Below are 13,160 nucleotides of genomic sequence, written 5' to 3'. Positions count from 1 at the left end.
TTCCTAGCCTACCCACCTCTCCCAAGAAAACATACCATGATCAGCCAGATGAAACACCAGCCCTCGCCCAACCGAGTTTAGAAATCATAGAAACCTCTGGTGGTAAAACCACAAGACACCCCAAACCAAATATGCCTGCCCCCTTGGCACGAAAGCTCTTGATATGCGCCGCCGTCGACGGTCTGGTTATCCAGCCGCTTGCGCAACAAAAGGGCCAGAGGGCACCCTCACACCCCGTCAAGGTCCGGTACGGCGAGGCGACGCTGTCCTCGTCTCTACCGCGGGACCAGCTGCCTGATATCTCACGGCCGAACTCGTCGTTTGAGGCCTTTGGTATTATCGGTACGAGATCCTAAACTTTGTCTTTTTACGGGGAAAGCGCATCTGGCCGTTCAAGCGCGAAATGGAACCTTCAAATCCTGGGCGCATGGACAAGGGAGGAGGAGGAGGAGGGACACCTCTCGAACGACTTTGGTTTGCTGACCAGTAGCTAACGTTCATTCCCAAGGGCTCTTCACGGTCTCGCGACTTTCGTATCTAATCACGATCACCGGCCGCCAGCAGATTGCGCAGATCCGCGGGTATCCCATCTACGTCGTCACCGACGTCGCCCTGACGCCCTGCACCTCTCAAACAGAGGCGGAGTCCGCGATCCGCCATACCAGCATCCAGATCCGCCGGGCGAACCGCGCGCGCGAGGGCCGTCAGGAAGGCGATGGCACGACCGACGACATGGACACCGATGCGGCGTCGATGCTGGACCCGGGAGGCGACGATGACGTGCAGAGCGATAAAGAAGACCCGTCATCAGGTAAAGACGGCAACAACAACGGTGGTGGTGGTGGCGCCGTCGCCCACGCACCAGAGGGGATCCAAGGGCGCAAAAGTTCCATCGCACAGGACGTGATCAAGCGGCGCGGTACGTACGGCCGCTTTGCGCAGCGGTGGTTCAGCCACGGCGGCTGGATGGAGGACCAGAAGCGCAGCTTAGGAGTTAGCGACACTGCGCCCGCCCCCGCACCTGCTGCGTCAGAGGAACGATCGCAGCAGGAGACCGCGAGTGCCGGCGAGGCGGACGCAACGAAAGAGGGCAAGGAAGTAAAGTCGGACAAGGAGCTCGGCCAGGCCGTCGTGGCCGAGACGGCTGACAAGGGCGTCGCCACCGCCGTGTCCACGGCTGAAAGCTTGCTTCCCAAGCTGCTGCGCATGGCGCATATCTGGTTCGGCGAGAGCAAGAGCTTTTACTTCTCCTACGACATCGATATCACGCGGAGCTTAGAGAAAAACGGAACTCGCGTGGTAGAGTCGCCGCTGCACCACACGGCCGATCCCTTGTTCTTCTGGAACCGTAACCTCCTTCACCCATTCGAGGAGGCCAACGAGAGCGCCCTGCTTCTGCCCTTGATGCAGGGGTTCGTCGGCCAACGCCTCTTTGTAATGGACCGTAATCCACCCCAGGTCGACAGTGATGCCGCGCTTAACTCGGTAGAGCTGAGCGAATGGAAGCCCCGCCAGGACTCTTCTCTGGACCCGGACAACCCGCCCGAGGACAGCGACCTGCGGTCGAGCGAAAAGAAGTTCCTCATCACCGTCATCTCGCGCCGCAGCACCGAGCGCGCCGGCCTGCGGTACCTGCGGCGCGGCATCGACGACGAGGGCAACACGGCCAACGGCGTCGAAACGGAGCAGATCCTGTCCACCGCGAACTGGGCCGACGGCAAGGTGCACAGCTTCGTCCAGATCCGCGGCAGCATCCCGCTCTTCTTCACCCAATCTCCCTACAGCCTCAAGCCCGTGCCCGAGCTGCAGCACTCCGAGGCGACCAACTTCCGCGCGTTCAGCCGGCACTTTGAGCAGCTCAGCGCCCGCTACGGGAAGATGCAGCTCGTCAACCTCGTCGAGAAGCACGGGGTCGAGTCCCTCATTGGCAACGCCTACGAGAAGAACGTCGAGATGTACAATCAAGAGAGGAAGGCGACAAGCCAGGAGGAGCTGGCCTTTGAGTGGTTCGATTTCCACTCGGCCTGCCGCGGCATGAAGTTTGAGAACGTGAGCTTGCTGATCGACATCCTCGGCCCGCGCCTCGAGGAATGGGGCAGCACGGTCGTGGACAAGGGCGACGACATCACCCAGAAGCAAAAGGGGGCGCTGCGGACCAACTGCATGGACTGCCTGGACCGCACCAATGTTTGCCAGAGCTCGTTCGGCAAATACATGCTCGAGCAGCAGTTCAAAGAGGAAGGGTTCGACATGGGCGCACAGCTAGACCAGCAGACGACCTGGTTCAATACTCTGTGGGCTGACAACGGAGACGCCATTTCGAAGCAGTACGCCTCGACCGCCGCTATGAAGGGAGACTACACGAGGACGAGGAAGCGCGATTACAGGGGCATGGTCAACGATTTGGGGCTGTCGCTCACTCGATTTTACAATGGGTAAGCCTTTTTTTCTGTTCTGATTGAAATCATTGGGATGGGATGAGAAACTAATATTTCTTGTGACAGTATGGTCAATGACTATTTCAGCCAGGCCGCAATCGACTTTTTCCTCGGCAACGTCAGTGCACTGGTCTTTGAGGAGTTTGAAGCCACGATGATGACCAAGGACCCGGCCGTCTCCATGGCCAAGATGCGTGACCAGGCAGTTGAGACGTCCAGGAAGATTGTGGTCGAAGAGGACAAGGAAGACTTCATCGGGGGCTGGACTTTGCTAAGCCCTCACCATTCGGATACCATCAAGAGCCTGCCATTTGAGGAAGTCGTGCTGCTTTTGACGGGCACCGCGCTCTACTTGTGTCGCTTCGACTGGAAGCTCGACAAGGTCTCTTCATTTGAGAGGGTCGACATGTCCCATATACTGGGTATCCAGGTTGGCGCCTACGTCACCTCGACTATCTCCCCTGCACAGGCGGACGAGACGAAGAACATGGGCTTGGTGGTGACGTACGAGCCAGGAGAGAAGGACATCCGCCGCGTAAACACGCGATCGCTGTCCAGCGTGTCCGGACCGTCGCCCCAGGATGGCGGCATTGACGACACCAGTGGCACGCCGACAGCTGCTTCTCCCCCTTCTACCGCTGGTGGACCAGGAGGGATTCTCGGGCCGATCTTCGGCGCAGGACGCAAGCAACAGGATCAGCCAAAGCAGCCGCCCAAGAGAATAGCACTCAAGGCCTTGTACGCGCAGTCGTCTCTCGCGGATGCGGCTAGAGCCAAGAACATGGCCAATAGTAATGTAGACTCCAAGGTGTTGACGGAGGCGCAGCATGTCGACATGATCGCGGCTGAGATCGAGAGGCTGGCCTTTGCCAATCAGCCGCTCGCCAGGGTCCAGGGCGAGGCGGACCGGAAGAGCATCGTTGAAAGGAAGGATATCATTTCGCTGGCGGAGGCGAAGCGAAACACGGGCTTGCTAGAGCAGTTGGGCCATTCCATCAAGAAGCTGGTTTGGGCGTGATTGATCATCTCTCGGAGACGTAGACGGGCTGACTCGAAAACAAAAGGGGCATTAATGGCAGACATGGCATGCAGAACGACGGCGTACATATCCTAGAGGCAAGGAGCATAGCATAGATACGTTTGGGGACCTAGGTTCAGCCGGTTGCGGTAGTGTCGTTTTCCTCGGGGGAAGTAGTAGTAATAGCAACGGCCTTGTATAGATGCATCTGATACCGCATGTTCTCCAACTGGAACGGGTACCGCAGTTCCGGTGCCATACGGAACCAGATCGAATCGTGTGACTCCAGCTTTTCCCAGCGACAACGACGGGTAGGAGTGGAATCGCTGATTGCCTGCTGTTGCGGCTGCTTCTTGTCGACGGTAAGCAGGGTGTGGTCCATGAGCCACTGCATGGGGTACTTCTTCTTCTGGGCATCATCACCCTTGCCCACCGCCGCCTCGGAGTAGCTCCCTGGGCTATCGACCACGAGCAGCAGCGAGCCCTCGGGCACGCAGGCTGTAAGCTTCCGCAGGAACGCCGTGGTGCGGGCGATGCCGCCGCCCGTGTAGAGCTCGTTGAGCGTGAACAGGAGCGTCACGAGTACGGGTCCGGGCTTCTCCTCTTTGCCGAGTACCGCCTCGGCGAGCTGCTCCGCCGTCATGTCCAGGGCGTCCTGCTGCGCAAAGTTGTTCGAGAGCCGTTCGGCCGGCGCGACCAGTGCCCGGTTCGCCTTGTGGGCCGCGGGGCTGGCGTGTATCGACAGACGTGGCGGTGTCGTGAGACTTTCTTGTAGCTTCGATACTACCGAGCCCCAGGGCCCCGTGTCCACAAGGCGGATGTCTCCTTGCAGTGGCTTCTCGCTGATATCACTGCTACTCTCGGATGCGTCTTGGTTGTCGCCACCATCGTGTCTCAACAACGACGCAAACGCGACGATCTCGGCCGCACCGCCGCCAATGGACAGCATCCGGAGAGGTCGGCGGTTAGCCTCCTTAGCAGCAGAAGCATCAACATCATCCCCCTTGGCGCGAAGACGACGCAGGCGATCCCCGTCGACAACCAGGTCCTCGAGCTGCTCCCGGATCCCTTCCAGGACCTTGGCGTAGCACAGCGCCCGCGTGGGGCTCCACCGCGCGGCGTAGACCTCGAGGTACTGCTCGTTGCCGAAGGCCTTTTCGAAGTCCCGGTTGTAGAGGGCCGACTTGACCTCCTGGAGCACCGACGTGAAATTGTCCAGGCCCAGCACGTCGGCGAAGGTGTCGCTGAAGATATTGAGCAGAGCTTGCTGTTGCTTGAGTTCTGCAGGCGATAGCTTGGAAGCCTTGGCTGGTGCTTCCGAGGCTGATAGTTCATCATCCTCCCTTTTGGACTCCTTATTGCTAGGTTTCTTGGGCTTGCTTTTCTGTGGTTTGGACTTGGGCAGGGCTTTTTTGGGCCGCCGGCGCCCGGTCCGGCAACTTGTTGTGTTCTCTCGCCATAATAAAGTTAATAAGAAAACAAGAAGCGAAGACAGAATTCTGGCCTCGCAGTAAATGGTACGAGTTTATGTGTTTTCAAGTAGCTTGTTGAAAAACTCTGAAGAAGTTTGAGCTGGTGCTGGAATTTCATCAACCTCGACATGAGTTTAGTGGCGGTGGGGCCCGGCAAAAATGAACAATACATACATCAAATATGGAAATCATGCAAAGGCAGAGAATTATTGTGTGGTTTTATCATAGATGAATTGTATTATGTTCTAGCTGGATTGACCGTCGCTAAAATGTTTTATATAATGATAGAGTGTAACCTCGGCTGATTCCTGGACTCTCGTTGAAATTCAAAACGATTTCTCAAATCCAGGTGCCCAGCAATGGGTCGATATGATTGATCTTTGCCAATAACTAGGACACTCGCACCATAGAGAAAAGGTTGCGAGTGCCATGGTACGCCGAAGCGTGTTTTGGCATGTTCAAGAAACATAGAAGCACACATAATCACATTCACGAAACATGCTAGACAGCGAGAGCCCAAGAAGGGTAGCAGGAACGAACTGCTTGTCAGTATTTGGAGGACTCTAATTCCCTTTGATACTACCTGGAGTTCTACTGATCTCGTCCATTTTGAATGGACCGAGCTGCCTGCGACAGGAATACACATCTGTCGCTACTGGCTCTTGGGCCGGCCCATCTCGGGCTGGACGATGCGAACCAAGAGGCAGCACCATGGGGCCATTTCGACCGAGCCTCAGAGGGATCGGATTCATCCCCTGGCAACGTACTCAACGCTACCCAGGGTTTATAGTCGCATAAAGCAACGAACGACCCAATAATGTCATCTGTTACCAGAGTCAGCAGTGGCCCCACTGGTCGGTTCTCGGAATTGAGATAGGATGACAGACTTTCAGAGATAGTTGAGAAGATTATTTGATATGCGGGTTTTGTCGGCATCTGCACTCGTGACACTAACAAGCTAGGTCTGAGAGCACTAGGCTGGCCCCCGCGTATCTCATCATGCAAGTCGAAGCAAGGCATACGAGCAGACATACCTTTCAGACAGTCTCAGTCTTCCTGAGAAGACTCCTCTTGTGTTAAGGGACGGTAGGCCCGACGCGGCGTTGTGTTGTTTTTTGAGTGTTTGTAGAATGTCCACAAAGCCTCAAGTGTCTGGCTGAACCTTGCGCCTCTTTTCTCGCATAGCTCTCAGCTTGTTCTTGTCTTCCTCAAACTCTCTCAAGAAAGCAACCTGTTCGGCCTTCTTCTTCTCCCGCAGCTGCCAGCGGTAGAAGTTCTGGGTCTCGTCCTTCCTCTTCTCTTGCCTCTCCAGCATCTTCCTCTTGGCCTCTTCGGCCTCATCCATACGAGCAGGAGCCACACGGCCACCACGAGTGACTGTGACGAAGCCATCCTCGTCGGGTTCGTTGCGCAGCTCTCTAGCCAGGCGTTCGGCCTCGGCCTCCTTCCTGTTGTAGACGGTGAAGAATGCATCCACGACAGCTTGCATGGCAGCGTTGCCGGGGTACACGAGCTTGTTGTGGGCTTTGAGCCAGGTGGAGCCGAGAGCCGGAGCCTTGTCGCCAACGCCCTCGCCCCAGACAGGGTATTGCTTCGTCCTCTGTAGCTTCTTGACTGCTTTCAGGACGATATCAACGCTGCGCTCGTCGGCGAGCAGGACAACAGCCGAGCCGCCGCTTCGGTGAAGCGGCCGGCTCCAGATAGAGGGCATCTCAGCAGCCACCTCATCTCGTATCCGCTGGGCTTCTTCTTCCTCTTCACGCTTCCTCTTCTTCTGGAGCGAAGCTAATCGCAGAGCCTGGGCGGGCTCGATGGAAGATTTTGTAGCCTTTGCATCGCACTCGAAGGTGACGGCCTCGAACTTTCCGGCGCCTACCAGACTCGTGAAGAGGGAGCGGAAGTGTGGCTCGGTGCTGTCCACGGGGGCATTTACAAGATAAAGACTTCGCTTGTCGTCCTTGGTGAGAACCTTTGCATTTCGGCGCAGGTAGATGTGATGTGTCGTAGGAACGGGGAAGGATGGCAGTGGAGGGATTGAAATGGGAAGAGTCAGAAACTCTTCCTGTGAAGAAGACGGCTGTTCAGCCATGGTTGATTGAGGACTCAGCGATCACGACAGCTCAAGCATGTTGTATGTGAGACGATTGGAACGGGGGCGTTGCAATGAGAGAAGGTTGGAAGAGAAAAAAGTTCGGACATGGGCCAAAGGTTTTTTGAAGCTCCGAGTGGGGCAATTGATAAGATAGAGAGAGACCTAGAGGCTAGACCCAGCCGCCTGCATAAGTCTGGATGCACAAGCCCGTCAGTCAGTATCAAGCTTCGGCTATCAGATGCAAGGAGTCCAGATGGCAGTGATGGCAGTACCACGTAGTACATAGCCCGTCGCTCCGGCCCCTGTGGCGTCCTGGACGTCAAGGTAACTCCATCCCATGTCGTCGTCGAAGCGCAAAAGTAAGTATCAAACATCTACCGGACCTCGCGATGTTACATACGTACATCTCTTTGTCGCTGCGCGTGTGATGCCCAAACGCGACCAAAATCTGTGCTCCAGGACCCCTGGTGCGAGAATCCGGCTTCCACTGCCGCCAAGACTATACCCAGCACTCTAGCTGTTAGAGCCAACTCCACCAACACCACCATGTTGAAGAGATTGAAGACCCCGACACCGCGTGAGCTCCCTCGGAGCAACGCACTTGCCGCTGATGGTTGTTTGGTTGTCCACAACCCTGCGGGCCCCGCGGGACCGATGGATGCTTATACCAACCAAGTTAAAGTACTAAAGTTGAAATACGGTTGGAGTTGGTTGGTAACTCGGTCCGGCCTTGTAACATTATCTTCGCATCATCATCCATCTCATTGATCTGCACCACTCAATCGCACGAGTGTGTGTATGCTTGTCTGCATATGTGAGAATAACTGGGAGGGAACAACAGACGGGACTTCCCTACTCTCACCACTCCTCTCTGACGGCTGCCTCATAAAAAGATTAATACTCGGGTTTTCATGACAGTATCATGCGTCTTCTCGCCACTATCTGGCAGTTCCTGTCAGGTGCGCCCCAGGCGGGTGCCGCCTCCAAGCCCCCGTTCCTGCTGAAGCAGCGCTCTTCCTCCTTCACCATTATCATGACCGTGTGCCTAGCCATCTTCACCGACATCTTCTTCTACGCCCTGATCGTGCCCGTCGTGCCCTTCTCGTTGACCGTTCAGGTGGGCCTTGGCGAGGACCAGGTCCAGGAGTGGACATCGAGCTTACTGGCCTGCTACAGCGGTGCCCTGTTCGTGGCCAGCCCGCTGGCGGGCCTGTATGCCGACCACACCTCGTCGCGGCGGTGGCCGCTGCTCCTCGGCCTCATAGCTTTGGCCGCATCGACTTTGCTGCTTTGCTTTAGCCATTCCATCGGTCTCCTCGTGCTCGGACGCCTATTGCAGGGCGTCGCCGCCGCCATTGTCTGGAGCGTGGGCTGTGCCCTCCTAGTAGATACCTTGGATACTGCCGTAGGTGTCGCCATGGGTTATGTCGGCATCGCCATGTCCATAGGCCTAATTGTGGCACCGGTTGTTGGAGGCGCCGTTTATCATGCTGCCGGCTATTATGCCGTATACTATATTGCTTTCAGCGTTGTGGCTCTTGATATCCTGCTGCGGCTCATCATGATCGAGAAGAAGGTGGCGCGGCAGTGGATAAAGGATGAGACACCCGCATCTGCTACTGGGAGTGATAGGGACATAGAGCACCAAGCACAGACAGCCGGCAACGCTGGTGTCCAGTCCCCGAACACACAAGTGGAAGCGCCGGTACACAATGAAGGCAGCCAGGAAAAGGAGGCAGAAAAAGGCGGACAAAACCCAGAAGCTCCAAGTCACAGCGTCGCAGCAGCACCTTCCACCAAGCGGTCTAAGCTACGACCAGTCCTGGTCCTGATCAAATCGCCACGGCTGCTCGCGGCCCTATACGGTCTATTCGCCCAAGCCGGCATCATGTAAGTCTCAAATCTCGCTCTATTTTTCCTTCCATACGAGTCCCCTCTTCTAGCCCCGAATTGCACGCTAACCACCCATCTACAGGATGGGTTTCGATGCCGTACTGGCGCTTTTCGTCAAGGAGACGTTCGGCTGGAACTCGACCGCGGCGGGCCTCATGTTCCTCAGCATCTTCCTGCCCGGCTTCATCGCGCCGGGCGTCGGCTGGCTCGCGGACCGCTACGGGGCCAAGTGGCCGTCTTTCGGCGGCTTCGCCGCCTCCGTGCCGCTGCTGGTATGTCTCCGCTTCGTGACCGAGAACACCATCAGCCACAAGGTTATGCTGTGCGTCCTTCTGGTGGTCCTGGGCTGCGCGCTCGTCTTCTCAAACACACCGCTGATGGCCGAGATCACCTACGTCATCGATGAAAAGGAGGCTGAATACCCGGGCATCTTCGGCGAGAAGGGCGTCTATGGAATTGGGTATGGGCTGTTCACCATGGCGTTCGCTCTAGGTGGTACTATTGGTCCATTATTCGCAGGCTACGTGCACGCGGGGCCCGGCTGGGGCACCATGACATGGGCTGTCGCTGTGTGGGCTGCATCGGGGGCTGTAGTCGTGTTTTTCTGGCTTGGCCGCACGCATACAAAATCAGGAACAGACACAAGCCCTGCTGCTGGGAATGCGTCAGAAGGGTTGAGAACCTCGGCGTAGGATTCAAACAATCATAATGTAATGAGATTCGGGTCGAACCCCAGGAATAAATATGAACTCTACTATTTCAGAAGACTATGATAACATGATCTTCGCCCGTTCATTCCCCCTTAGTGATAATTCAACTCTGGATTCGCCCTGAGATTGCATCGGCAACGACACTCCGGCACTGGGCATTCGACGTGGCGTGCGAACCACTGCCGCGCATGATCCAGATGTAATACGTGCTCGCATTTAAGACAGAAGGTAGGGAACCTAGCCGCAACCTTCTTTTCGGGATCTGTAGCCGCCTCGGGCTTGTCGCTACGAGAAACGCCAACAACCTCGAGACATACTACGCAACGGGGTAGGTGTCGCCCGCAATTTGGACAAGCGACACCGGATTTCATGCTTGTCGTCATCAGAGGGTTTCTGAGACCTGTGACTGGTGGTTGGCTGGCCCCTGTTTTGGAAAGTTCGTACTCGGCGTCGCAGTAGACGCAGCGAAGCGCGATCTGTCGCGAGGGCGGCTTCACAGTAGGCACGCCATCACGCTTGCTCTTCTTGGTGCTCTCGACCTCGAACTTGGTACGGTGATAGAAGGCTTTGTGACGCTGAAGGTACGCTCTGTAGGCATTCCGCCATGCATGACAACGGTAGTCATCGATGTATCGAGGCGCGCAGATCGACGTAATCAAGGTTGCTGTCTGGACATCGTTGAACTTCTCAACATACTTGGCCAGTATATCCACTAGCTTCTCTGTGATGCCCGTCAACACAATCCCCTCCACATCTCCTGTGTGCACTGCTCTTGCAACTTGCTTATCGAGCCATTTGGAGAGGATCTCGTCATCGAAGTATCGGAAGGCCACGAAGGTGCGCTCTCTTAACGGCAGCGAATCTTGGTTGGCAATTGTTTCCCAATTACCCGTTGCGATGAAGGACGATATAGCCCGCAGATACGGGTCTGTTTTGGAAGCAACGGCATCGTCAAAATCGAGTTGTTCCTTGGCCAGATTCACATCCCCACGCCCAATAAGTTGTAAAGCGAGTGATACAAACAGGAGCTCCGGGTACTCTGTACTGGCACGCTTCAGGATCTGAATGGCCTCTTTTGTATCACCCCTGAAGAGCGCATGAGCAGTTGCCATGGTATGCCAAGAGGAAGTGCGTTCGGATACGGGCGTCTTGGCAAAATCAGTAAAATCAGTCTGGTTAGATCTGCCCCAGCTGCAGATCCGCAAACAAACTTGTCGGTGGGCTGGCCACTTTGTCTCAATACCCTCGTATTTCGGAACTCCAAATTGCTTAATGATAGACTGGAGGCATCGTTCCCAAGCTGCTCTATCAGGAATAGCCATCCCTTCGGCCAGCCTTGTTGAGCTTCGTTGCCCGAGATCATTAGCCCAGATGGTGCGAGTTCCCATGTAACTTATATCTATTCCCATGGCCACCATACCTTCGTCCTCTGCATCTTGCTCAGCGCCAGTAATCCAGTCCCATACGTCTCGAATCCAAGGATCATCCGATACTATATCTCTGTTTGCTGCGAAGTTGAATAAGTACTTGTCGCTCGCTCGGAGCAACGTCACATGATCCAAGAGAACCTGGGCATCTTTGGGAAAGCCCGCGGTCTCCTGTGTTAGACTGAGCAGTCGCTCGTGTAATTGTCGATTGGAGGGCGGCCCAGGGCGGTCTGTCGATAAGTCATCCATCTCCTGGGTTATATCTTCGACGGTGGAATGTCGTTTCCCGCTCTTGCTGGTAGGTTTGCTTTCTCTCGTAATTTCTTTGGCAAATTGCCTTAGAACGCGTAGTTTCTCCGCCGTGGATGAACCGTTTGAGTACGTTTCAGGCAATTCCGTGTTACTTGCCTCTATATCATGAGTTTTGTGATACTCCGAAGGTTGCGATGATAAAGTACGGTTCACAATCGCGTCAACGTCTGCTGGCGTATCTCCGAATATGGGGACGTCGGAAAGGGCCTCATTCACAAGCAGCGGGCCAACCATCTCTGGGAACTGTGATGCATCGAACTGCATGAGATCATGATACGAGCCAGGCTCTGTTCTTCGTCAGCGGCGCTTGTCTACAAGGTTGGAAATGGTAATGCTAACCTTCAATTCCTCTGTATGGCGGTTGCCAGGGGACCATATCGTATAAATGGTCAGTGGTATGCGAGGGCTTCTCGAGAATGTCGAAAGCACCGTTGGCACGTAAGACGATGGCTCTTGGCGTCAAAGCTGGAGAATCTACGGTTACCCAGTCGAAAGACACTATCCGATCATTCCTCTTATCGTGACTAGAGTAACCTAGATCAAGCTCGTAAGACCTGCGCACCTGCAACAGTTCAGGACTACCTTCATACTCCATATCAGGCGTCGTGAATTCCCTGTGCAAGTCTAGAACCTTGAGCTGACCAGTGCGAGAAAGTACACCGAGCAAGCCTCTCTGATCTCGACAGAAGCGCAAAGAACGAATCAGCGAGTGCTTGTCTGCAAACTGTTCTGGCTGAACGTCGATAGCCTGATCTAGCTTCAAAGCAGCACCCCAAGGCAGATCATCGTTATCCACGGCTTCCAGATACGACGGAGAGGACGATGGTCGAGATGTTGCCCGTCGGTCCCAGATAACGACACTCGGCTGATCCAATGCTGTTGATGCAAAGTAATTGGGGTCTTTGTAGTCAATAGACAAGTTGTTGTTCATCTTGGTCGGGTAAGTGACGACAGCACCGTTGGGATCTATAAGTGTCAGTATTCAGTGTTGTCGTCAAGCACTTTGAAAGTCAACGCACCACGGAGATCGTATATACGGATGCCTTGATTCTTGATTCCCGCGGCAAGCGTTTGAGGCGAATCCTCGAAGAACTTTACACTGGAGACGGCCACACTTGGCTCCAGCCGATTAACGGGGTCGAGGATGCTGGAGTTGTCCAAGGCGAAACCAGGGACATTCGCGTCAGTAGGGGAAACACGGCTGACATCCCATATATGAAGACATTGGTCATTCCGGACACGCTCAAGACCGACGGCCAGCAGACTGCCCGTATTAAAGGCTACCGCATGGCATAGTCGAGACACACGAAGGTTTAATTCCATGTAAGCGTTCGAGTCATCGTCCACTCGAAGCAAGTTGACGACACCCGAAGAAGTACCAACGGCCACGAGGCCTGGTATGGACGGCGACCAGTCATAGGTGGTTAGGGAGGAAAGTCATCATGCTTGGTGCGCTTCTTGAAGTCGAAATGGCCGCGCTGTGCATGACCGGTAGCCTCATAAAACTGAACGATACGATGTTGCAGATTGACGTGAAGAAAACTGTCGTATGCCGAGTTGGGCGACCATTTGATTAGTCCTGGCTCGGGGCGGTCCATGGTGTTGGTCTTCCAAGCCCTGTCTATAGGGTCAAGCAACAGCTGTGATTCCCAGCACGTTCAACAGCGCCTCGATTGCCTATACGATGCAACTCATATGGCCCCGGAATTGGAGGATGGATCCGATGGGCATGGTTCTTTGACCACAAACAAATATCGAGCCTTATGAAGAACGAAACATTGCGCGTATATTGGGCATC

The 13,160-nt window shown here is 55.2% G+C and overlaps 5 protein-coding genes across 5 annotated transcripts; 2 read left to right on the top strand and 3 right to left on the bottom strand.

The window, feature by feature from the left end:
- Window positions 1-131: 131 nt before the first annotated feature.
- Window positions 132-3,456, top strand: PG997_003027 (uncharacterized protein; the record flags this gene model as incomplete). The annotated part of the gene is made up of 3 exons (XM_066807342.1): window positions 132-342; window positions 509-2,435; window positions 2,505-3,456. 3 exons carry the CDS (start codon window positions 132-134, stop codon window positions 3,454-3,456), a joined length of 3,090 nt encoding a protein of 1,029 aa, XP_066670960.1.
- A 136-nt stretch (window positions 3,457-3,592) lies between these two features.
- On the bottom strand, window positions 3,593-5,384 carry PG997_003026 (uncharacterized protein; the record flags this gene model as incomplete). The annotated part of the gene is made up of 2 exons (XM_066807341.1): window positions 3,593-4,840; window positions 5,334-5,384. The coding sequence occupies 2 exons, from the start codon at window positions 5,382-5,384 to the stop codon at window positions 3,593-3,595; spliced, it is 1,299 nt and encodes a 432-aa protein (XP_066670959.1).
- Window positions 5,385-6,072: 688 nt separating this feature from the next.
- PG997_003025 (uncharacterized protein) lies at window positions 6,073-7,017 on the bottom strand (the record flags this gene model as incomplete). Its single annotated transcript, XM_066807340.1, has 1 exon — window positions 6,073-7,017. One exon carries the CDS (start codon window positions 7,015-7,017, stop codon window positions 6,073-6,075), a length of 945 nt encoding a protein of 314 aa, XP_066670958.1.
- A 925-nt stretch (window positions 7,018-7,942) lies between these two features.
- Window positions 7,943-9,605, top strand: PG997_003024 (uncharacterized protein; the record flags this gene model as incomplete). Its single annotated transcript, XM_066807339.1, has 2 exons — window positions 7,943-8,910; window positions 8,996-9,605. The coding sequence occupies 2 exons, from the start codon at window positions 7,943-7,945 to the stop codon at window positions 9,603-9,605; spliced, it is 1,578 nt and encodes a 525-aa protein (XP_066670957.1).
- Window positions 9,606-9,715: 110 nt separating this feature from the next.
- PG997_003023 (uncharacterized protein) lies at window positions 9,716-12,960 on the bottom strand (the record flags this gene model as incomplete). Its single annotated transcript, XM_066807338.1, has 5 exons — window positions 9,716-9,939; window positions 9,985-11,649; window positions 11,702-12,328; window positions 12,382-12,756; window positions 12,852-12,960. The coding sequence occupies 5 exons, from the start codon at window positions 12,958-12,960 to the stop codon at window positions 9,716-9,718; spliced, it is 3,000 nt and encodes a 999-aa protein (XP_066670956.1).
- Window positions 12,961-13,160: the final 200 nt, after the last annotated feature.

The sequence above is a fragment of the Apiospora hydei genome, assembly GCF_038363865.1.
Source record: "Apiospora hydei strain CBS 114990 chromosome Unknown utg000004l_segment0_segment0, whole genome shotgun sequence".
NCBI lineage: Eukaryota > Fungi > Ascomycota > Sordariomycetes > Amphisphaeriales > Apiosporaceae > Apiospora > Apiospora hydei.
This window is presented reverse-complemented; position numbering and strand designations above follow the sequence as displayed.